This window comes from Oncorhynchus mykiss, chromosome 21 (genome assembly GCF_057628025.1).
Source record: "Oncorhynchus mykiss isolate SJ-2025 chromosome 21, ASM5762802v1, whole genome shotgun sequence".
Taxonomy (NCBI): Eukaryota; Metazoa; Chordata; class Actinopteri; order Salmoniformes; family Salmonidae; genus Oncorhynchus; species Oncorhynchus mykiss.
Genome location: NC_143042.1, coordinates 3523992 through 3550000, shown reverse-complemented (window position 1 = coordinate 3550000; position 26009 = coordinate 3523992). Strand labels below are relative to the sequence as shown.

General features: G+C 43.1%; 2 protein-coding genes and 1 pseudogene across 3 annotated transcripts in view; all 3 read right to left on the bottom strand.

The window, feature by feature from the left end:
* Positions 1 to 9315, bottom strand: part of LOC110490703 (NUAK family SNF1-like kinase 1) — a 25518-nt gene extending 16203 nt beyond the window's left edge. Inside the window, exon 1 of one of the 2 annotated variants that reach the window (XM_036956928.2) lies at positions 8509 to 9315. In XM_036956928.2, coding sequence (XP_036812823.1) covers positions 8509 to 8817 — 309 coding nt within the window. In that variant the 5' untranslated portion in view covers positions 8818 to 9315. The remainder of the gene's footprint in view (positions 1 to 8508) is intronic. The other variant, XM_090213485.1, reaches the window with a different exon arrangement.
* Positions 9316 to 11804: 2489 nt separating this feature from the next.
* Positions 11805 to 12649, bottom strand: LOC110490708 (uncharacterized; annotated as a pseudogene).
* Positions 12650 to 15690: 3041 nt separating this feature from the next.
* On the bottom strand, positions 15691 to 21769 carry LOC118936492 (uncharacterized). Its single transcript, XM_036956924.2, has 2 exons — positions 21461 to 21769; positions 15691 to 18606 (listed from the first exon to the last, which is right to left on the bottom strand). The coding sequence occupies exons 1-2, from the start codon at positions 21624 to 21626 to the stop codon at positions 17306 to 17308; spliced, it is 1467 nt and encodes a 488-aa protein (XP_036812819.2). The 5' UTR covers positions 21627 to 21769; the 3' UTR covers positions 15691 to 17305.
* Positions 21770 to 26009: the final 4240 nt, after the last annotated feature.

Here is a 26009-nt window from a genome sequence, read left to right as displayed (position 1 = left end):
GGTCAGAGGGGCAGCATGGTTCAGGTCTTCAACAGAGTATTATAAACCCCTGTGTCAGTGAGGTCAGAGAAGCAGCATGGTGCAGGTCTCAGGTCTTCAACAGAGTATTATAAACCCCTGTGTCAGTGAGGTCAGAGGTCAGCATGGTGCAGGTCTCAGGTCTTCAACAGAGTATTATAAACCCCTGTGTCAGTGAGAACAGAGGTCAGAGAGGCAGCATGGTGCAGGTCTCAGGTCTTCAACAGAGTATTATAAACCCCTGTGTCAGTGAGGTCAGAGGTCAGAGAGGCAGCATGGTGCAGGTCTCAGGTCTTCAACAGAGTATTATTCTCCATTACCAGTCTCATGGCTCTCCACTGATACAGCGGCTATAGGAAGAGATGAATTTACAGTTATCTGAGTCCACTGTGAACATGTTGTATTGGAGTGACCCTTGTATTTTGACTGGACCTGATGACATTCACAGACGTTATCGTCTGTCACGGGAGACTAACAGATGATCCATACTGGATCAATACAACAGCTCAGCGTTTAGTAGAACTGTCTCTGGCTTATCTTGCCCTGTCTCAGTGAGGTCAGAGGTCAGAGAGGCAGCATGGTTCAGGTCTTCAACAGAGTATTATAAACCCCTGTGTCAGTGAGGTCAGAGGGCAGCATGGTGCAGGTCTCAGGTCTTCAACAGAGTATTATAAACCCCTGTGTCAGTGAGGTCAGAGAGGCAGCATGGTGCAGGTCTCAGGTCTTCAACAGAGTATTATAAACCCCTGTGTCAGTGAGGTCAGAGGGGCAGCATGGTGCAGGTCTCAGGTCTTCAACAGAGTATTATAAACCTCTGTGTCAGTGAGGTCAGAGGTCAGAGAGGCAGCATGGTGCAGGTCTCAGGTCTTCAACAGAGTATTATAAACCCCTGTGTCAGTGAGGTCAGAGGTCAGAGAGGCAGCATGGTGCGGGTCTCAGGTCTTCAACAGAGTATTATAAACCCCTGTGTCAGTGAGGTCAGAGGTCAGAGAGGCAGCATGGTGCAGGTCTCAGGTCTTCAACAGAGTATTATTCTCCATTACCAGTCTCATGGCTCTCCACTGATACAGCGGCTGTAGGAAGAGATGAATTTACAGTAACAGTAATACTGTCTCATTGTTAATCTGTGTGGTATATTCTTACTTATGTGTGGTCATTTCACTTTTATACTTATGTTTATTGTTTCAGGTCTTGTAAGAGTCGTAAAACTTGTCCAGTCCCTTGCGAGAGGAAATAAATACTATTTTGCTCTTATGTGCTCATAAACTTTTGATTGTTCTAGGTCTCACAATAAAGCTCATGAGCAGTGTCCCATCCTCTGGTAGTGGAAAATAACCTGGCTGTGTCTCTAACTGGGCCAAGACCCTCAAGAATATCTCTCTCTCTCAGAGGATGAGGAGGAGAGGATGGATGGTGAAGTTTTACACAACCTTGAAGAGAGAAACTAGGTTTATGGAAGGACACGCAGCCAGCCCACTGGAGACAACAGATGGTAAATGAGGTTAGATACAAATAGATGTTCCATTTTTACACAGCTCTGTGTGTGTGTGTGTGTGTGTGTGTGTGTGTGTGTGTGTGTGTGTGTGTGTGTGTGTGTGTGTGTGTGTGTGTGTGTGTGTGTGTGTGTGTGTGTGTGTGGTGTGTGCGGCCTCAATGAGGAATCAGGTGTTATGTTGTGTACTGTTGAGGGTACTGGAGGACTGGAGTTGGGAACCTCTGCTCTACAGTATCTCAGACAGACCATGCTGGTTCCACACGGCAAACTCATAATGAACACAGTGGGATGACATTAGCCTTGTTAAATGGGACAGGAAATATCCCCAGCACAGTGGTTATGTAGACCCTATCCCTGAGACTGCTTTAAGGTCATTTGCGGGGTTCGCCATAGCAGTGGGCTCAATTGACGGGTTGTGCTTCTCTCTCTGTGTGTGTGTGTGTGTGTGTGTGTGTGTGTGGGTGTGGGTTAGGGTTAGGTGGGGGTTAAGGCTTAATAGGCAAAATAGAAAGGATTAGGAATACAGGAAGTGGGTTATGAGTCAGCCGACAGGGACAGGAAGTTCCAGTGAGATGTACTTCCTTATCCCCTGCGTCACTCATGGCACCATATCCTCCTTCACTCCTTTTTAGGGAGAAGAGTTTAATCACACCTTTGACAAAACGTGTCACAAATAGCACCCTATTCCCTATTTAGTGCACTACTTTACACCAGAGCTAGTCAAACGTAGTACACTATATAGGGAATAGGGTGCCATATGGGATGCAGTCAAGTGAAGTGAAATATTCCCCCCTTTCCAGAAGACATAGTGGCAGGCTGGCAGAAGCAGTATCAGAACATTATGTAACACATCTGATAAGACTCTATTACATCATATGATATTAGTATTGGTAATGTCCTGTATGTGGTACCTTGGATTTACACTTTCCTAACAGAGTGACGTCTGCCTCTAGACTCAACATGGTTTAAAAACAATGGTGCCTTGGATGTCTACAAACCATGTGTTATAGTTACAAATCATGTGTTATGGTTAAGTGTCCAACTTAAATATTATTAGTGTTTTTAATGGGTTATGAACGGAGTGTAGAATGTGGGTACAGTTGAATATTATTAGTGTTTTTTTAATGGGTTATGAACGGAGTGTAGAATGTGGGTACAGTTGAATATTATTAGTGTTTTTAATGGGTTATGAACGGAGTGTAGAATGTGGGTACAGTTGAATATTATTAGTGTTTTTAATGGGTTATGAACGGAGTGTAGAATGTGGGTACAGTTGAATATTACTAGTGTTTTTTAATGGGTTATGAACAGAGTGTAGAATGTGGGTACAGTTGAATATTATTAGTGTTTTTAATGGGTTATGAACGGAGCGTAGAATGTGGGTACAGTTGAATATTATTAGTGTTTTTAATGGGTTATGAACGGAGTGTAGAATGTGGGTACAGTTGAATATTATTAGTGTTTTTAATGGGTTATGAACGGAGTGTAGAATGTGGGTACAGTTGAATATTATTAGTGTTTTTAATGGGTTATGAACGGAGTGTAGAATGTGGGTACAGTTGAATATTATTAGTGTTTTTAATGGGTTATGAACGGAGTGTAGAATGTGGGTACAGTTGAATATTATTAGTGTTTTAAATGGGTTATGAACGGAGTGTAGAATGTGGGTACAGTTGAATATTATTAGTGTTTTTAATGGGTTATGAACGGAGTGTAGAATGTGGGTACAGTTGAATATTATTAGTGTTTTTAATGGGTTATGAACAGAGTGTAGAATGTGGGTACAGTTGAATATTATTAGTGTTTTTAATGGGTTATGAACGGAGCGTAGAATGTGGGTACAGTTGAATATTACTAGTGTTTTAAATGGGTTATGAACGGAGTGTAGAATGTGGGTACAGTTGAATATTATTAGTGTTTTTTAATGGGTTATGAACGGAGTGTAGAATGTGGGTACAGTTGAATATTATTAGTGTTTTAAATGGGTTATGAACGGAGTGTAGAATGTGGGTACAGTTGAATATTATTAGTGTTTTTAATGGGTTATGAACGGAGTGTAGAATGTGGGTACAGTTGAATATTATTAGTGTTTTTAATGGGTTATGAACGGAGCGTAGAATGTGGGTACAGTTGAATATTATTAGTGTTTTTAATGGGTTATGAACAGAGTGTAGAATGTGGGTACAGTTGAATATTATTAGTGTTTTAAATGGGTTATGAACGGAGTGTAGAATGTGGGTACAGTTGAATATTATTAGTGTTTTTAATGGGTTATGAACGGAGCGTAGAATGTGGGTACAGTTGAATATTATTAGTGTTTTTAATGGGTTATGAACGGAGCGTAGAATGTGGGTACAGTTGAATATTATTCGTGTTTTTAATGGGTTATGAACAGAGTGTAGAATGTGGGTACAGTTGAATATTATTAGTGTTTTAAATGGGTTATGAACGGAGTGTAGAATGTGGGTACAGTTGAATATTATTAGTGTTTTTAATGGGTTATGAACGGAGCGTAGAATGTGGGTACAGTTGAATATTATTCGTGTTTTTAATGGGTTATGAACAGAGTGTAGAATGTGGGTACAGTTGCGTATTATAAGTTAATAAAGGCAATACAGAGAACAGAACTATATTGAATAGGTTATAAGTCCTTCCTTAATTACAGTCCAAATCTAGTTTCCGTCCCGAATGGCACCCTATTCCCTACATAGTGCACTACTTTGGACCGAAGGGTGCCATTTGGGACGCAGATCTGAACTCATGAATAGTCTATTGTGGTGATAGTGAATGGTGATCCCTGCCTACTGTACAGCTGGGTAGACAGGACGGACACACCCTTACCCCTCCAGCCCAGGGTTATGGATCGTTAGTCACAACCACCATTTGGGCCATACAACAGCTGGCTGACTGGGCTAAGTGGGGGGGCGGGGCGGGGTGTGTGTCTGTGTGTGTGTGTGTCTGTGTGTGTCTGCGTGCATGCGTGTGTGTGTGTGAGGGGGTGTGCGTGTTCTTGCGTGCATGCGTGCGTGCGTGAGGGGGTGTGCGTGTTCTTGCGTGCGTGCTCGTTTGTTCATGTGTGCTCTTTAGCCTCGGGCTATAAGAGGAGAAGAAGAGCTGTCACAGATACAGACCAGGGCTTTGTCTGTGGTAGGAACCAGGTGTGTTGGTTTACAAGCAGGCTGTTTGATGAAGAAATTAGGGAAAGGCTGTGCCCTGCATCAGTGCAGTGGAGTGGAAAGGAGGCTCACCATAGCAGGTGCTGCTATTCACAGCATGGTCATTAGAGATGATGGTAAACACAGGGTTGATGAGAGGAGAGATGCTACTGGGAGGTTATTGTGATGTACACACCAGACTAACCCAGCTGGAGAGATGCTACTGGGGGGTTTATTGTGATGTACACACCAGACTAACCCAGCTGGAGAGGAGAGATGCTACTGGGGGTTTATTGTGATGTACACACCAGACTAACCCAGCTGGAGAGATGCTACTGGGGGTTTATTGTGATGTACACACCAGACTAACCCAGCTGGAGAGGAGAGATGCTACTGGGGGTTTATTGTGATGTACACACCAGACTAACCCAGCTGGAGAGATGCTACTGGGGGTTTATTGTGATGTACACACCAGACTAACCCAGCTGGAGAGGAGAGATGCTACTGGGGGTTTATTGTGATGTACACACCAGACTAACCCAGCTGGAGAGGAGAGATGCTACTGGGGGTTTATTGTGATGTACACACCAGACTAACCCAGCTGGAGAGATGCTACTGGGGGTTTATTGTGATGTACACACCAGACTAACCCAGCTGGAGAGATGCTACTGGGGGTTTATTGTGATGTACACACCAGACTAACCCAGCTGGAGAGATGCTACTGGGGGGTTTATTGTGATGTACACACCAGACTAACCCAGCTGGAGAGATGCTACTGGGGGGTTTATTGTGATGTACACACCAGACTAACCCAGCTGGAGAGGAGAGATGCTACTGGTGGTTTTATTGTGATGTACACACCAGACTAACCCAGCTGGAGAGGAGAGATGCTACTGGTGGTTTTATTGTGATGTACACACCAGACTAACCCAGCTGGAGAGGAGAGATGCTACTGGGGGGTTTATTTTGATGTACACACCAGACTAGCCCAGCTAGAGAGATGCTACTGGTGGTTTTATTGTGATGTACACATCAGACTAAACCAGCTGGAGAGATGCTACTGGTGGTTTTATTGTGATGTACACACCAGACTAACCCAGCTGGAGAGATGCTACTGGTGGTTTTATTGTGATGTACACACCAGACTAACCCAGCTGGAGAGATGCTACTGGTGGTTTTATTGTGATGTACACACCAGACTAACCCAGCTGGAGAGGAGAGATGCTACTGGTGGTTTTTATTGTGATGTACACACCAGACTAACCCAGCATGGAGAGGAGAGATGCTACTGGGGGGTTTATTGTGATGTACACACCAGACTAGCCCAGCTTGGAGAGTAGACATGCTACTGGTGGGTTTATTGTGAAGTATACACCAGACCAACCCAGCGGGAGAGATGCTACTGGGGGGTTTATTGTGAAGTATACACCAGACTAACCCAGCGGGAGAGATGCTACTGGGGGGTTTATTGTGAAGTATACACCAGACTAACCCAGCTGGAGAGGAGAGATGCTACTGGGGGGTTTATTGTGATGTACACACCAGACTAGCCCAGCTTGGAGAGTAGACATGCTACTGGTGGGTTTATTGTGAAGTATACACCAGACTAGCCCAGCTGGTACAACCCCCCCCCCCCCCCCCCCCCCCCTTATCTCTGTCTCTCTCTCCTTAGACCTGTCTCTGAAATACCTATCTACCCAGAGAAGCTGGCGCAGAACACAGGCACTTTCACACACACTTACACAGAGTCCCCTGACAGGTCAACATAGAAGTGTTCCCTTCCTGCTGCTTGGCTGACCCTATCAACCTGCTCCTCTCACTGCTTTCATAACATTACCAGACTAGACCAGACCAGGCCAGGGAAAGCTGCATAATTACATAACATTCAATCTAAAGGCTCTCTCAACCCTCCACCATATATATGACTGTGTCTTATGTCTATAGTGGGGAAAAAGGTTCAGGGTGGGTACACAAATGTTCAGTCAGATAGACACAACAGATTAGACACACGGCGACTCAACCGTGTGCATCATAATTCACTGACTCAAAGTCCCACTGAATGTTATTTTACGGTAGCAGCCAGGAGACTGAATGCTCTTTTACGGTAGCAGCCAGGAGACTGAATGTTATTTTACGGTAGCAGCCAGGAGACTGAATGCTCTTTTACGGTAGCAGCCAGGAGACTGAATGCTCTTTTACGGTAGCAGCCAGGAGACTGAATGTTATTTTATGGTAGCAGCCAGGAGACTGAATGCTCTTTTACGGTAGCAGCCAGGAGACTGAATGCTCTTTTACGGTAGCAGCCAGGAGACTGAATGCTCTTTTACGGTAGCAGCCAGGAGACTGACTACTCTTGTATGGTAGCAGCCAGGAGACTGAATGCTCTTTTACGGTAGCAGCCAGGAGACTGAATACTCTTGTATAGTAGCAGCCAGGAGACTGAATACTCTTGTATGGTAGCAGCCAGGAGACTGTACTCTAGGCTGGTGGTTTTATAGCAGCTAATCTCAATGAGTCACCCCGGCCTAAAAATCCCATCCAGACTTCTGTTTGTATTGTCTGTGTGAGTGTGTGTTCAGTCACTGGCTCATCCTTTCTTTCCCTGTCTAGTAAGCAGGGTGTCCTGAAGCAGGCATGTCTCCAGACCTCTTAGACATGGACAGGGAGGCATTTCTATGCCTGACAGAGCCCCCACACAGAAGGGTAATGTTTAGGAGGCTCTGTGGTGTCTTCTCTTCCTGGCTATACAGGATAACCAGTGAGAATGTAGCCTCCTCCTCCCCCCCTCCCCCCCCCATCTCTCTCTCTCTCCACTGTTCATACAGTTTGAAGTCATTAGGTACCTCATCAATACAGCGACCAAGTGAGAAGCTCTCGTCGTGTATGTGTGTATATATATGTGGGCTTGTGTTTTGTGTGTGTGTGCACCCCACACGTAACCCCTCCAAGAGCCTCTGCTTCCTTCACACCTAGGTGTTAGTCAGAACGAGGAGACACACACAGCAGACTGTCTACTTTCCTCCTGCATACCTCACACTTGGAAAGTTCTAGTTGCCCAGCCAGGGGGTGACCAGAGGTCAAATAATACCCTCAGTATCTCCCTCCCCCTCCCACTGTCTCTTCACACAGTACAGAGGTTGAGTAACCCACTAGACCTATTTTAGTACTAGTCAACAAAATACCTGAAATATCTCTATAATTCACATGTCATGGCTACAGGGAAGGTGGTTCAAGGTGCATTATTAAATGGATTTGTCAGTTCACGTTCAGTGGGACAAAACTTTAATTTTTACTCATGCATCTCAGCTCATCAAAAATCACAAGTTAAAGACAACAGAATTAGAAAAAAAACTCATTCTTCTGAGGTCTGGTAAACACTGAAAACACATGTTATAGATGGAAAGTAAATGTAGCTACATGGGCCTTTAAAACGGACTAAAAATGTACTTTTAAACTGACCTTTGACTCATCTTGTATAAGCAGTGTGACCTCTGAGACAATACAACTGATTTTGTCTCCTGAAGCCACGTGTGTAATTATGGCCATAAAACAACATTAAATGGGCTCATTGCTTAATTTAAATTGGAAAGCTGAAATCCCACGTGGCCTCATCAGGGAATTCAAGGGATTTCTGATTGACATGCCATGAACATAGGAGTGTTTATGAATATTTATCAAAGAAACACCAACACATCACACTATATTTAGTTGCCAGACGCTGCTTTTTGATGTTCTTACATCACGACCTTCATTATAATCCTGTTATTCACTTGTTGTAACACACCAAGTTCCAACTGTCACACTCGTTTCATTGGCGGTTAGTCGTCGTCTAAAACTCACCACTTTGCCGGATTGTCTCTCGATGGCTTTCTTCACTTTGCCGTATGTCCCTTTCCCCAGTGTCTCCAGCAGTTCGTAGCGGTGCTTCAGGTTGTGCTTGTGGTGATGTTTCTTCACGCTAGAGTTAGACCATCTCCCGTCATCCAGGATCGAGATGTCACCAAGGTAGTCGACAGGTAAAGGTCTGTCCCCCCAAATCTGCACATCGCTCTGTCCCACCTCGGTCCCAGCGCTGGACGTGGACACATTGGACACGTTAGATGCCGTGGACACATTGGATAGCCGACGAGCTTTTGAAGCAGTTTCCATCAGGATAACTAATAAAGTGTCAATATGATCAAATCCGAGTGGACCTAATGACGGCTATCCGCGCTTTAATGTATGTGTCCTTGGAAATACACCTCTAAATACATACAAATATTTGTGTTTTGATGAAAAGTAAATTATTCAATTATTGGAGCAAAATCTGTTATTCCTCAACGACGTTGTTGCTACTGTGCTCCGTTCTCGTCGCTCCCTTATGGTAATCCAGTTGATGCTCTAATGGTAGCAAAATGAGATCAACCGGGCGTTTTGGAATTGTTGGATACAGCTTCGCATTCATTCTCTATCAGAACCATGTGAGTAATTGCTCTCTCCGATGTTGCGCTTGTCTTGAGAGCGACGATCAGCGCCTAGGTCATAGCTGTGGATGCGATGTATTCGAGTGTGACACACAAAGCTGTTCGGGTTTGTACCATTCTCATCGGCTCTCTTTCATACGCCCTCTTCTCCCTTTCGCTGTTTCTTTTTGTCAGAGAGAGGTGTAAGGAGCTGGAGCCAGTAGCGGCAGGCGGGGGGGTGGGGTCTAGAGCCCTACTGTCCCCTTTCCATGATTGCCTTTTGTGTATGTTATTAGAGAGAGAGACATGGGCTAACAGCAAGTATTGTGCACTGCGCTGGCTTGGCCTGTTGAAAGAACAAGCAAACTTGGAGCAAAAGACAATTTTAGAAAAGTATGAATGTCTTACTAGACATGCTCTTGCTTTGATAAAGGGGTATATTAGTCAATTCTCTGTAGAATTCTCGAGTAAATGTATTCCAACCTTGAGATGAGGCGACCTTGGTTTGTTCTATAGCTCTGTAGCAGGCGATGTGTGTAATTACTTAACATTGTGACACTCCTCTTGAACATGGTGTGCCTATGAGTGCTCAGACTACCTAATAGTAAACCAGGACCTCCTGTAGTCCCTAGGGAAATGATTTACACCAGCCCACTGATAGGATCCATGTTAGTGTGTGAGATCCACTTGACTGGCCTGCTAGCCTTAGCCAATGTAATGTTGTTATAGTAAGATGTCATACAGACAGACATCTCTTCGGCAGAGGGACACTGATAGGATCCACGTTAGTGTGTTAGATCCACTTGACTGGCCAGCTACCCTTAGCCAATGTAATGTTGTTATAGTAAGATGTCATACAGACATCTCTTCGGCAGAGGGACACTGATGCACCAACATGGGGTTAGCTTTATTTATTCATTAGTATAGTAGCCTGTATGTATAGAATGATATGTCCTCCTTCGGAGAGCATTTAAAGGACTAATGCAGCCGTTTTTATCTTAATATCAAATCATTTCTGGGTTACAATTCAGTACCTTACTGTGATTTTGCCAATTTTAAATGAAAACAAATAAGTAACAACAGAATTTGCTTACCAAACAGTATGTTTTTCACACTGTTGTATTTAGAAATTTGCAAGACAAACTGACAGCCACAACCAACCATAGAGTTATAATCCATAGATGGTAGTTCCTATTCAAGTCAATCTGACAGCCACAACCAACCATAGACATAAAATCCATAGATGGTAGTTCCTATTCAAGTCAAAATGACAGCCACAACCAACCATAGACATATAATCCATAGATGGTAGTTCCTATTCAAGTCAATCTGACAGCCACAACCAACCATAGACATATAATCCATAGATGGTAGTCCTTATTCAAGTCAAACTGCCAGCCATTGCTAGTGTACCCATGAGTTTAACAGTCAAATTGACAGGGTCAAAGGTCACAAAACCCTTCTATGGATTATGTCTATGGCCACAACACAACAAGCTGTTTCACACATAGAATAAGGAGCGATAAGCAGACCAAAGACGGCAGTAATGATAAGGAGTCAAATAAAGACAGCACTTCTAAAAGCCTATTTCACACCAGTCTGCTGAATCTGTAAGATCAATTTTCTTTCATTTTGATATCTTCACAAATGAAAATGTGGCACTGACTCGCACACGGGTTGATTTTTCAGCACTGTCTCAATGAAGAGTTTGGCGTTCGACTAACCATGTGTGACGTGGAAGCGCAGCTACAAGCCTGCTAGAGTTAGCGGCAGGCGGACAAGCAATATCCACTGTCATAGTACGGATGAAGCCTTAGCTGGAATGTGAAGCAGGTTAGCTTTAGAAAACCCTGAGTTGATGTAGCTTACTTCGTAGTATACCACTCAGATATTAACCTAATCCTGATTTACAGTCACCTTTGGCCCCACAGTACACACCATCTATTCTATGACATCCCCTTATGGTCAGTCATGTCTGGTTCAGTTTAGCACGGTCCTGTTTAGCTGTAATACAGTGTGTGTCTGTTTCAATGTGTTTGGTAATGGGTAACAGTGTTGATTCTTTTAACATTATACCCTCATAGGTCTGTGAAGAATGATTTCAAATGACTAACACGTTTTTACATACAACAGAGATGGTGTGATGGGATCCTATCTCAAACAGTGCCATCTAGTGGGGAGAAAGGAGAAGTGTCATCACTGAGTTAATTAGCAGTGCCAATGTCAGAGGAGAAGGCACTTGTGACATGACCTGAAAAGTTTATATTTTCCTCTAAAAAGCCTTGGAGAGTGTTGAGACTAGAAACCTCATTCTGTGACCTCTATCTCTCCCTCCAGACAGATGTAAAGAAGCTAGGCCCTCCATGTAGACCAGCGAGTAGCAGAGAGCACTGTGGAGAGAAACAGCAGGTTACCAATAGAATAGATCAGAGACCAGAGGAACTTTAATCCTGAAGCATGGAGAGCAGGTCCCTAGGAGAGGTATCATCGTATTGTCCTCCACCAACCAATAGATGTGAGTCTATGAGCGTGTACTCAGAGTATTGTCCACATCCTATCTTTTTATTCTCATCTTGTGACTAAACAGGTCTTTGTACAAATGTTCAGTTTTCTTTCAGTTTTCATCCTGTTTTCCACATGGATCAGTAAGTTAGACTTTCGAGTGACACTTTCTCTGCACACATCACAGCTTATTTATTTCTCTCCTGTGTGAGTCCGTATATGTGCCGTTAGGGTCCCCTTCTGGGAGAAGCTTTCCCCACAGTCTACACAGCTAAATGGTTTCTCTCCTGTGTGAGTCCGTATATGCACCGTTAGGGTCCCCTTCTGGCTGAAGCTTTCCCCACAGTCTACACAGCTAAATGGTTTCTCTCCTGTGTGAGTCCGTATATGCACCGTTAGGGTCCCCTTCTGGCTGAAGCTTTTCCCACAGCTAAATGGCATCTCCCCTGTGTGAGTCAGTATGTGCCTACTAAGGTTCCCCTTCTGGGAGAAGCTTTTCCCGCAGTCACCACAGCTAAATTGTTTCTCTCCTGTGTGAGTCAGTATATGCATAATTAAGTTTTCCCTGCGTTTGAATCTTTTCCCACAGTCACCACAGCTAAATGATTTCTCTCCTGTGTGAGTCAGTTCATGCTTCTTTAGGTTCCCCTTTAAATGGAAGCTTTTCCCACATTCATCACAGCTAAATAATTTCTCTCCTGTGTGAGTTCGTATATGCTTAATTAGGGCCCCCTTCTGATTGAAGCTTTTCCCAGTCTCCACAGCTAAATTATTTCTCTCCTGTGTGAGTATGTTTGTTTCCTAAGTTTCACCTTCAAATTGAAGCTTTTCCCGCAGTCAGCACAGTTAAACGGTTTTTCTCCTGTGTGAATCTGTATATGTGCGGCTAGGGTCCACTTGCGATTAAAGCTCTTCCCACAGTTGCCACAACAATAAAGTTTCCCCCCTGTGTGAATCCTCATGTGCTTGGACAGATCTACGTTGAGTTTGAAGGTCTTGCCACAAACAGGGCAGGTGTTGGGACCTGAGGCAGACATGGGCCTTCAGTTTACAGGTAGAGTTGTAGTGTTAAGCACAAGCGACATTCACTGAGTCTCTTCTTGATGAGAGTCACATGCCTCTGCAGGTCAGTTCTCTCTGCAAACGTTTTTCCAGGCGTGGTGCTGGGTTTGAAACAGTGTTCCACCACTGATGGATTTGGATCCAATGGCGGCTGCAGTCAAGTGCTGCTGGGTCGCTGCTTACGGCTGAGATTTGTCTGGAGGGATTGTTCTGATTATCTGGAGGGTCACAGGGAATGTAGAGGCCCTTAAGGTGGGTCACAGGGAATGTAGAGGCCCTTAAGGTGGGTCACAGTAACAAAAGGTGTGAGTTCCACTTGTTTAGGATCACTCTCTCTGTTCTCCACAGTCTGGGTTTGGGGAGAAGTGAAGGGCTGAAGTGGGTCCTCCTGATCACATTCACTTTTCACACAGGAAGGAGTGAATTTGAAATCAGCCTCCAGCCCTTGAAGCTGCTCTTCCTCCTGACTGGTCCTGAGTTCCTCCTGTTCCTCTTTAATCTGTGGAAGCACTGGGTTCTCCTGCCCCAGACTGGGGCTCCACTCCTGCTCACAGTGCTGCTGATCAGGGAGAACCTCCTCCTTAGAGACAGAGAGCTGCAGGGAGTCTGGAGGAAAGGAGAGAGGAGCAGAGGTTCTCTATTCAGCCTTTAGACAGTTGTTACTAGCTGACACAGCCACAGTCATAAATCCTGCCTATTTCTAAAATGTCTCTTCTTGAAGCAGAACTGAACTTGAGAACCAACTTCTCTCGTTGAAAACGGCATACGTGATATCAATATAAGTCAGGAACATTTATGCCAGTGCCAAAATTGACTAAAAAGTGCAAGTAGGTTAATTTTGGTCATAAAGTCAGTCTCTTCCAAAACTGAGTTGTGAGATTGTAGTACAAGTGTTCATCATGACTTGAGGGTTGGGTTTGGGTTTGGGTTTGATTTCCACAATGCCCACTAACACGGGAAAACAGCTGTGGTGACTTAACTCTATCGAATCGTACAGCAGAACACAGTGAGAAAGACCTGCCCAGCAGTTGGTTTACATAGTAAAAAAAAGTGTTGTCCTTCAAAAATACTGCACCAAACACCTTAGCTAGATGAAATAATGGCACCGGAGGGGATGGCTGCCGCTTTACGGGCTCCCGACCAACTGTGCTATTTTGTTTGTTTTTCATTTATTTTGTACATATTGTTGCTGTTACCGTCTCTTATGACCAAAAATAGCTTCTGGATATCAGAACAGCGATTACTCACCTCGAACAAGACAAAGATTATATGTTTAATGAGTCCGACGTGAAGGATATACTGCTTCCTCGAGACCAGGCCCAAATCCTCGTCATTCGCGTGAAGAAAAAACTGAGAAACCGGGGGCAGAGGTCGGAGAGCCTTGTGAGAATTCATCGGCGAGTGGGTAGACCGCCACTACTATCCGTCCTATTGGCCAACGTGCAATCACTGGAAAATAAACTGGATGATCTATTAAGACTATCCTACCAATGGGATGTTAAAAACTGTAATATCTTATGTTTCACCGAGTCGTGGCTGAACGATGACACAGATAATATAGAGCTGGCTGGGTTTTCCATGCATTGGCAGGACAGAGCAGCTATGTCTGGTAAGACGAGGAGCGGGGATGTGTGTCTATTTGTCAATAACAGCTGGTGTGCGATGTCTAATATTAAAGAAGTCTGGAGGTATTGCTCGCCTGAGGGAGAGTATCTCATGATAAGCTGTAGACCACCAAGAGTTTTCACCTCTATTTGTAGCCATCTATTTACCACCACAAACTGATACTGGCACTAAGGCTGCACTCAATGAGCTGTATACCGCCATAAGCAAATAAGAAAATTCTCATCTAGAAGCAGCGCTCCTAGTGGCCGGGGACCTTAATGCAGGCAAATTTAAATCTGTTTTACCTCATATCTATCAGCACGTTAAATGTGCAACCAGAGGGGAAAAAAACTCTAGACCACCTTTACTCTGCAAAGAGACGCATACAAAGCTCTCCCTCACCCTCCATTTGGCAAATCTGATCATAATTGTATCTTCCCGATTCCTGCTTACAAGCAAAGACTGGAGCAGGAAGTACCAGCAACTCGCTCAATATGGAAGTGGACAGATGACGCGGATGCTACACTACAGGACTGTTTTGCTAGCACAGACAGGAACATGTTCCGGGATTCATCCAGTGACATTGAGGAGTATACCACCTCAGTCACCGGCTTCATCAGTAAGTGCATCAACGACGTTGTCCCCTACCTACTCATTCAAGGGTTTTTCTTTATTTCTACATTGTGGAATAATAGTGAAGACATCAAAACTATGAAATAACACACATGTAGTAACCAAAAAAGTGTTAAACAAATCAAAATATATTTTATATTTGAGATGCTTCAAATAGCCACCCTTTGCCTTGATGACAGCTTTGCACACTCTTGGCATTCTCTCAACCAGCTTCACCTGGAATGCTTTTCCAACAGTCTTGAAGGAGTTCCTACATATGCTGAGCACTTGTTGGCTGCTTTTCCTTCACTATGCAGTCCGGCTCATCCCAAACCATCTCAATTTGGTTGAGGTCGGGGATTGTGGAGGTCAGGTCATCGGATGCAACACTCCATCACTCTCCCTCTTGAAACAAAGGTGGAGGTGTGATGGGTCATTGTCCAGTTGAAAAACAAATGATAACCCACTAAGCGTAAACCAGATAGGATGGCGTATCATTGCAGAATGCTGTGGTAGCCATGCTGGTTAAAACAACGAAAAAGTAGTTTGTTCTGAACAATGTCGCGCGCCATAGTTTAAAAAGTCTGGATAGTGCTCAAACTAAAGATTTCATTTCTGAATTCTTTCATCTTTATGCACCGTCGCCATTTAAAATAAGTGGAATTACGTTTAGACATTTTTACAAATGAAATACTAATGTCTTGAGTCAATTCAGCTCCTTTGTTATGGCAAGCCCTAAATAATTTCAGGAGTAAACATTTGCTTAACAAGTCACATAATAAGTTGCATGGACTCACTGTGTGTTCAATATATTTTTTTATGACTACGTCATCTCTGTACCCCACACATACAATGATCTGTAAGGTCCATCATTCAGGCAGTAAATTTAAAACACAGATTCAACCTCAAAGACCAGGGAGGTTTTCCAACGCCTCACAAAGAAAGGCACCTATTGGTAGATGGGTAAAATAAAAGCAGACATTGAATATCCCTTTAAGCATGGTGAAGATATGAATTACTTTGGATGGTGCATCAATACACCCAGACACTACAAAGATACAGGCGTCCTTTCAAAGTCATTTGCCGGAGAGGAAGGAAACCGCTCAGGGATTTCACCACGAGGCCCATGGGGACTTTAGACAGTTGAGTTTAACGGCTGTGATAGGAGATAACTGAGGATGGATCAACTATATTGTAGTTACTCCACAATACTAACCCAATTGACAGAGAGTAAAAAAATATTACAAAACATGTATCCAGCTGTAATCGCTGCCAAAGGAAGGGTGCTGCTGAGGAGTCATGTTCTGTCTGCTCTCAGGAATAATAAAGCCCATGGGAGTAATAGGGTTAGGGTTAGGGTTAAGGGTGCTGCTGAGGAGTCATGTTCTGTCTGCTCTCAGGAATAATGAAGCCCATGGGAGTAATATAATAAGTGGGACATTAATGACATTGAAATAAGTAGATGTTGTTCATTAATCAGGGGGTGATACAGCACCCCTACCTCCTCCAGTTATGGCTTTGTACTTTTTTCACAACAATTTCTTCAAAATTCACAAAAAGTGACATTAACTGATGAAGATTCTCAGAGAACAAAACGTATAATATCTCCTAAGCCTGTGTTTACCACAGACCAAAACGCCATTCAATTTTCTCGTAGGCTTTTTTTTCAACTAACTATGCCAGAGTTAGTGCCTACAAATATATGACACCACGGTTTCTATCTATGGAATTTGTCTTGGCCGGTCTTCAGTTAAACTGTAATACCGAAGCTGTCCTCTCAGAACAGTTGAAACTGGGCTTTTAGATCGGAACCTGTGGCCTTGTTTTAGGCACAATTTTGTGAAAAGCCCCAAAGGCTTCATAAATCCTCTTTCTCCCCATCACTAGTAATAGTTCATAAAACATGGTAAACTTGTGGGTCACTGAAATCCCGAACAGTATATTTACTGAGTAGAACTGTAGCTATCAGTATATCTATACACGAACCTATTCTACGTAGTTGTATTTCCGGTGTGATCCGCAGCAGTCTCCGTAGTCGATCATTCTCCTCGTGGTACTCCGCTACTGTTTGCTCAAGTGCCTCGAAAATCTCCACAGCTGCCGCGGTTAAACGCTCATTTAAAAACACACGAAACGACTGAAGTTTAGACATGTTTCTGTCGACGGAGAGTTGTGTATTCAGCTAGTATGTTTACATCCACGAGGAAAGAATGGTGGGCAAGAACAAAACAATCTGCTCACAGTTTCTTCCGTATTGTCTTATTCTGTTTTTATCAGCGGGTGGCTAGTCCATAAACATAACAAAGCGCCCCGATGTGGGTGGGGTTATACTACAAGTTCCATACAAATTATAACGTAACAATATTATATCATTGTTTTCCCACGTGTTAAGTAATAGGCTGATCACAGCTAAATTATTTCTCTCCTGTGTGAGTCAGTTTATGCTTCCTTAGGGTCCCCTTCTGACTGAAGCTTTTCCCACAGTCTCCACAGCTAAATGATTTCTCTCCTGTGTGAGTCCGTTTATGCTTCTTTAGGGTCCCCTTCTGACTGAAGCTTTTCCCACAGTCTTCACAGCTAAATGGTTTCTCTCCTGTGTGAGTCAGTTTATGCTTCCTTAGGGTCCCCTTCTGACTGAAGCCTTTCCCACAGTCATCACAGAGAAATGGTTTCTCTCCTGTGTGAGTCAGTTTATGCTTCCTAAGGTTCCCTTTCAAATTGAAGCTTTTCCCACAATCACCACAGATAAACAATTTCTCTCCTGTGTGAGTCCGTATATGCCTACTTAAGTCCCCCTTCTGATAGAAGTTTTTCCCACAGTCTCCACAGCTAAATGGTTTCTCTCCCACTCCTGTGTGAATCCTTATGTGCTTGGACAGATTCCCTTTGAGTTTGAAGGTCTTGCCACAAACAGGGCAGGTGTAGGGTTTCCCACTGTGACAGAGTCGGATATGGGCCTTTAGTTTACAGGTGGAGTTGTAGTTTCTTTTGCAGAAGCGACATTCACTGGGCCTCTTCTTTAAAAGAGTCACATGCCTCTGCAGGTCAGCTTTCATTGCAAACATTTCGCCACAGTCATGGCAGTGGTGAGTTTTTCTAGACATGGTGCTGGGTTTGAAACAGTGTTCCACCATTGACTGGTTTGGATCCAATGATGGGCTTGGATCCAATGACGGACTGGAATCCAATGACGGACTGGAATCCAATGGCGGGCTGGGATCCAATGGCGGGCTGGGATCCAATGGCGGGCTGGGATCCAATGGCGGGCTGGGATCCAATGGCGGGCTGGGATCCAACGATGGGCTGCTGTCAAGTGCCGCTGGGTCGCTGCTTAAGGTTGAGCTTTGGCTGGAGGTATTGTTTTGATTATCTTGAGGGTCACAGGGAACGTAGAGACCCTTTAGGTGGGTCACAGTAACAAAAGGTGTGAGTTCCACTTGTTTAGGGTCACGCTCTCTGTTCTCCACATTCTGGGTTTGGGGAAGAGTCAAGGACTGAAGTGGGTCCTTATCACATTCACTTTTCACACAGGAAGGAATGAATTTGAACTCTATGATATCAGCCTCCAGACTGGTCCTGAGTTCCTCCTGTTCCTCTTTAATCTGTGGAAGTTCTGGGTTCTCTTGCCCCAGAGTGGGGCTCCACTCCTGCTCACAGTGCTGCTGATCAGGGAGAACCTCCTCTTCAGAGACACCGAGAGAGAGCTGCAGGGAGTCTGGAGGAAAGGAGAGAGGAGCAGAGGTTATCTTTTAGACATCAGGGTTGGGATCAATTCGAAGTTAAAACTAGAACCCTTAGTTAATACATAACATGTTTTGATGGTTCAGACCTTGCAGCCATAGCTCAGTCTGTTGAGAGTGGTTTCATTTCTCCAGGCTCATCATCACCTTTTACCAAAACAGAGGCAGGGTAACCCCGCTTCATTATTGTTTCAATTAAGGACTCTGGCTTTAAGTAGATTCATGAAATAAACAAACATTCCAATTCAATAATTGAACAACTATCAATTACTTCTCAATAAACTGATGATATGCTATTTATTTCAAAAGTTCTTTGTAAAAAAATGTATTTACGAATTCAAATCACTTCCTGGTTTTCGTGACAATGTTTGTATCCATGTACGGTATTAGCAAAGATGGTTTGGTATGAAGAGATGTAGAAACCGCTTCTTAAAAATAAATCCCCGATCACGCATGTAGGCGATGTCATGGCGACGTTAGCTAGCTAAACGCATGTGCAGACACACGTCATTGGGTCTAACCAGGGCCACGTTCGGTACATAAAAACGGAATAGACCGTCCAATTGAACAAAAACGTCGCTGTACTGAGAGACCAGTTAAAAAACGGGGATGGGTTGAGTTATGGGTTCAAAATGTACCGCTGCCCTATAAGTTCATCACTCATTGCTTCAAGATACACCGTGGCACACCCACCAAACGGAAGAAACGTATCTCAAAGTCTGTCAAGAACGTACAATAGCGTTTTGGGAAAATGTGTCGTTTAGTACAAACCGTTTCGCAACGTAGCAAACGAACTGAACGCACCCCATAGGAGAACGACTGCACATTGAATGTTGCCACAACTTTGGAAGTATGCTTGGGGTCATTGTCCATTTGGAAGACCCATTTGCGACCAAGCTTTAACCTGATGTCTTGAGATGTTGCTTCAATATATCCACATAATTGTCCTGCCTCATGAAGCCATCTATTTGTGAAGTGCACCAGTCCATGATGCTGCCACCCCTGTGCAAACAAAAATCTGCTTAATTTAAGGTTAGGTTTAAAATCCTATTTTAAACATATTTTTTTTTTAGAAATGGGCAGGGTTTATGACTTTGTGGCAACTAGTGACGACACTGGGGCCTCCTTTATAAACATGGCGACGCACAAAATCTGCCACAAAAAGTGTGTGCCAGTTCACAGAACAGTTAGCATTTCTAAAAACTGAACTTGACATGAGAATGTGCTGATCCTCCCACAAATTTAAGAACATGCATATGCACCATTTCTAGTGGTTTAAGTATTTCATTACAATTGTTGTAAAAGTAGCCTAGTAGTGGCCTGGAAGTGGTGTTGGAGAACCAGTATGAGGCACTGTTTCCTCTGGTAAAAAACTTCTCCCAGAGCAGTGATTGAGGACATTGTCCTGTGTTGGGTTCAGTCTTTCAGCTGGGATGTTAAATGGGTGTCCTGACTCTTTGGTCACTAGAGATCCCATGACACTTATCATAGAGTATGGGTGTTAATTCTTGGCTAAAAACCCAATCTGGCAACCTTATCATCTACAGCTTCTCATTGGCTCATTCATCTCCTCTGTAACTATTCCCCAGGTTGTTGCTGTAAACGAGAATTGTGTTTTCAGTTAACTTACCTGGTGATGGCACTCTTATTCAAAACAATAAGATTATCTGTTAGTGGAGATCCATTTTTTTCCTTCATCTTTCCATTGTAAAAGTGTATTTTTTATTTATTTCACTAGGCAAGTCAGTTAAGAACAAATTCTTATTTACAATGATGGCCTATACCGGGCCAAACCCGGACGAAGCTGGGCCAATTATGCGCCGCCCTATGGGTCTCCCAATTACGGCCGGATGTGATACATCCTGGAAATAAATGAGGCATCTATTTACCATTTTATTTCCATGATCATTGCAGAATAAATTTCTTTCCTTTTCGGACTATGATGGTTTCATCCTCGCGAAATAGCCTCTAGGCCTACAAACGTCCCATCACTCATTTAATTGGAACCACTTTACAGTAGTAAATAGATCAACTATTCGAAGTATTTTGCCATGTGATCTGAAGCGCATTAACGGTAAAACAGAAGGGTCATCTTTCCAATTTTCCTTTCTTTTGTCTCAAGTAAACAATATTTGATTTATAAACATAATATATATATTTTCATAATCATTGCAGAATATATCCCACGACAATTTTTCTGGCCATGATGTGTTCATATTCCCGAATAAGCTTTAGTTTACAGCAAATGACCACGCCCGTCTCATTTAAATTGTATCTAATAGAGTAAAATACTTGAAATAATAGCCTGTAATTGTAGTTCTTTCAGAAACGGTAAAATATAGCAAATGTCACTGTAAAAGTTTTTAAACAGTCTGCCAACACCTCCAGAGGCATTTGATCAAGTTCCGCCGTTGCTATACTTCCTTTAAACGGCATTGGCCTAATTCCAATTCTTCCAAAGTACACAGCAAATGAGCGCGTTGTAAAACGATGAATGGGCGTTTTTCAGGCAGTTGTAATGCTCGTTCACGCGCGCAGTTTCAGTGCGGGGCTGATTTATAATGGCAAACAGGCGTACGCCAAGTTTATAAATCTTAATATTTGTGTAATTGCGCAGTCCTTTCAGAAGTGGAGCACGCAGATATGTAATGTGAAACGTTAGCGACTGTTATGAGGCCCCTGGTCTGCCGAACCTGCGTTTGGAAGTCTCGCGATGTTGGGCCTCTGGTTTTAGAAACGGGTAATAGTTTTTTTTTTAAACATATTGAAATGGTGATCACTGTAACAGTTTATTTATTGAGCAGAACTGCTAGTGATCTACATACGAACCTACGTTACATAGTTTTATCTCCGGTGTGATCCGCAGCAGTCTCCGTAGCCGATCATTCTCATCGTGGTACTCCGCTACCGTTTCTTCAACTGCCCCGAAAATCTCCACAGCTGCCGCAGTTAAACGCTCATTTAAAAACACACGAAACGACTGGAGTTTAGACATGTTTCAGTGGACTGAGAGTTGGGTATTCAGCTAGTATGGCTTCGTCCACGAGGAAAGAATGGTGGCAACAAACAAAACAAACCCGCTCCCAGTTTTACTTCCGCATTATTTCTCTGTTTTTATCAGCGGGTGGCGATCCCATGTGGGTGGGGGTTTTTACTCCACACCAATGATAATGGAAATAGATAAGTACATGTGGGGAAACAGTTACATTAAATAATAGGGTAAACGGTATAATAATACCGTTTCAATTAGGATATTCAACGAATATTCCGCTTTCAAACCATTTGAGCCACAGACTCCAAATAAGTGTCATGATGTTTGAAAAATTGTGCACAACATTGCACAGGTCTTATTTTCACGATTTGGACATTCATTTCAATAGCTCCTTGGTCCACTGACTACCCTTCTATTGCACACCCTTTAATTTCTCAATTTTAATATCACACGTTTTTACATGAATTTTTCAAAGTTTAACATTTCAATAGCTCTTTGGTCATGTGACCTAATGACCTCAAACAAGGTTCAGAATGTCCACTGACTATGCCTTCATATCACACACTCTAATATTTGTCTACTTTCATCTCATGCTATTAGACTTAAATCTGTAAGCTTTACAGGCCATCTACAACAAAAAATAAAATGTCGTTTTTTACCTAATTGTCACATAACAGCTAACCATTCATTATTGAAAATATAACACTTTATGTCCACCCAGTCGTCTTTTCCATATCAGGATCTTCTCATTTTGAAGTACTCTCTTTTTTATGTAAACATAATGGAATTCTGATTAGTTATAGGCAAATGAATACACAGGCCAAATGTGTATGCTGTTTTCCTTATCACTATAATCTAGTAGTAATTTAGCAGTAGAGATCATTTCCTTTATTCCCCATTCTCCACACAGCCTAAATTATAGGTACTGAACCATTTACAGGACAATAATAAAAGTAGCATATAGGATCCAACCCTATCACAGAGTGAATATATGTAGAGCGTTTGTAGACTAAGAAAAAATCTTAAGTGACAGTGTCATCAGTACGTGCTTAAAGAAAGTCATATCACAAAGATCACAGATGACAGTGACCACCAAATTTATGACATTAGAGAATGAATTGTAAGCACCAAAGTGTGTTTGTCAAAATAATATCTGAAAATGTCAGTTGTTGAACATAATACTTCTATTTTCAATAGTAATTTATGATATATGCAGTTGAGGAATATTCCATGTACCAACACTACATGTAGGACGGACATAAGACATTCCCATATATAGTATATATTTTTTACATGTATTTTTTATTTGGCCTTTATTTAACCAGGTAGGCCAGTTGACAACGAGTTCTCATTTACAACTGCGACCTGGCCAAGATAAAGCAAAGCAGTGCGACACAAAGAACAACACAAAGTTACACATGGAATAAACAAACGTACAGTCAATAACACAATAGAAAAGTGTATATACAGTGTGTGCAAATGAAGTAAGATTAGGGAGGTAAGGCAATAAATAGGCCGTAGTGGGGAAATTTCGCAAATAAACACTGGAGTGATAGATGTGCAGAATATTAATGTGCAAGTAGAGATACTGGGGTGCAAAGAAAATTAAAAATATAAATAACAATATGGGGATGAGGTAGTTGGATGGGCTATGTACAGATGGGCTATGTACAGGTGCAATGATCTGTAAGCTGCTCTGATAGCTGATGCTTAAAGATAGTGAGGAAGATATGAGTCTCCAGCTTTTGCAATTCGTTCCAGTCATTGGCAGCAGAGAACTGGCGACCAAAGGAGGAATTGGCTTTGGGGGTGACCCGTGAAATATACCTGCTGGAGTACGTGCTACGGTTGGGTGCTGCTATGGTGACCAGTGAGCTGAGATAAGGCAGGGATTTACCTAGCAAGGACTTATAGATGACCTGGAGCCAGTAGGTTTGGCGACGAGTATGAAGCGAGGGCCAGCCAACGAGAGCATACAGGTCGCAGTGGTGGGTAGTATATGGGGCTTTGGTGACGAAACGGATGGCACTGTGATAGACAGCATCCAATTTGCTGAGTAGAGTGTTGGAGGCTATTTTGTAAATGACATCGCCGAAGTCAAGGATCGGTAGGATAGTCCGTTTTACGTGGGTACGTTTGGCAGCATGAGTGAAGGATGTTTTGTTACGAAATAGGAAGCCGATTCTAGATTTAATTTTGGATTGGAGATGCTTAATGTGAGTCTGGGAGGAGAGTTTACAGTCTAACCAGACACCTAGGTATTTGTAGTTGTCCACATATTCTAAGTGAGAACCATCCAGAGTAGTGATGCTGGACGTGCGAACAGGTGCGGGCAGCGATTGGTTGAAGAGTATGCATTTCGTTTTACTTGCATTTAAGAGCAGTTGGAGGCCACGGAAGGAGAGTTGTATGGCATTGAAGCTCGCCTGGAGGTTAGTTAACACATTCTCCAAAGAAGGGCCAGAAGTATACAGAATGGTGTCGTCTGCGTAGAGGTGGATCAGAGAATCACCAGCCGAAAGAGCGACTTCATTGATATATAGAGAAAAGCGTCAGCCCGAGAATTGAACCCTGTGGCACCCCCATAGAGACTGCCAGAGGTCCGGACAACAGGCCCTCCGGTTTGACACACTGAACTCTATCAGAGAAGTAGTTGGTGAACCAGGCGAGGCAGTCATTTGAGATACCAAGGCTGTTGAGTCTGCTGATAAGAATGCAGTGATTGACAGTCGAAAGCCTTGACCAGGTCGACGGCTGCACCGTATTCTCTTTTATCGATGGCAATTCTGATATCGTTTAGGACCTTGAGCGTGGCTGAGGTGCACGCATGACCAGCTCGGAAACCAGATTGCATAGCGGAGAAAGTACGGTGGGATTCGAAATGGTCTGTGATCTGTTTGTTAACTTGGCTTTCGAAGACCTTAGAAAGGCAGGGTAGGATAGATGTAGGTCTGTAACAGTTTGGGTCTAGAGTGTCTCCCCCTTTGAAGAGGGGGATGACCGCGGCAGCTTTCCAATCTTTGGGGATCTCAGACGATACGGAAGAGAGGTTGAACATTCTAGTAATAGGGGTTGCAACAATTGCGGCAGATAATTTTAGAAAGAGAGGGTCCAGATTGTCTAGCCCAGCTGATTTGTAGGGGTCCAGATTTTGCAACTCTTTCAGAACATCAGGTATCTGGATTTGGGTGAAGGAGAAATGGGGAGGCTTGGGCAAGTTGCTGTGGGTGGTGCAGAGCTGTTGACCGGGGTAGGGGTAGCCAGGTGGAAAGCAAGGCCAGCCATAGAAAAATGCTTATTAATATGTAGGCCCACTAACTGGACATTCTGAACCTTGTTTGAAGTCACTAGGTCACACGACCAAGGAGCTATTGAAATTTGACATTTTGAAAATTCATGTAAAAATGTGTGGGATGAAAATGGACAAACTAAAGGGTGTGCAATATAGAAGGTTAGTCAGTGGACATTCTGTTGTTGTAGCCTACTGAAAGGATCCTTGTTAGTGTAATAGATCCACTTCATTGGCCAGCTAGCCGATTTCCTTTTGCTGCAGTAGGATGTGATGCAGACACCTCTTAATCAGAGGCAATTGCCAAAGACTCCAGCCACCCTAGTCGTAGACGGTTCTCTCAGCTTTCGCACGGCAAGCGGTACCGGAGCGCCAGGTCTAGGTCCAAAAGGCTCCTTAACAGCGTCTACCCCCAAACGTTTTCTACGCTGCTGCTACTCGCCATTTATGATCTATGCATTGTCACTTTACCCCGACCCAGGTGTGCACAATGGTGAACATGTAGTAAAAATACTTTAAAGTACGACTGAAGTAGTTTTTGGGGGTACCTTGTACTGTGTATTATGTCTGGAGTCCCTGGCTATCTAAAAAAATACAATCTAATTAAAACAATCTAAATGAAATTGTGCCATTTGGTTTGCTTAATATAAGGAATGTGAAATGATTTATACTTTTACTTTTGATACTATGATACTATATTTTAGCAATTACATTTACTTTTGATTAGTAAGTATATTTAAGACCAAATACTTTTAGACTTTAGTATATTTAGTATACTTTGAGTAGTATTTTACTGGGTGACTCACTTTTCCTTGAGTAATTTTCTATTAAGGTATATTTACTTTTGCTAATGTATGGCAATTGAGTACTTTTTCCACACCACTGCATGCACATATTACCTAAATTACCTCAACTAACCTGTAGCCCCTGTATATAGCCTCCTTATTGTTCTTTTATTTTTGATCTTTTATCAAATAAAGAAAATAGTTAATTTAGTAAATATTTTCCTACCTGTTGTAGTCGGCACATGTGACAAATAACATTTGATTTGATACTGAGGCACTAACATACTTAGTTGTCAAGTCAACTTATCTGAC

What these genes read in the sequence shown, in the direction of transcription:
- LOC118936492 (XM_036956924.2), bottom strand. Translation starts at nt 21,626, where the DNA reads ATGTCTAAACTCCAGTCGTTTCGTGTGTTTTTAAATGAGCGTTTAACT. An exon ending in GATAAAACTATGTAACGTAG is followed by an intron (nt 18,607 to 21,460) that starts GTTCGTATGTAG and finishes CCTTTCCTCCAG; the next exon opens with ACTCCCTGCAGCTCTCTCTC.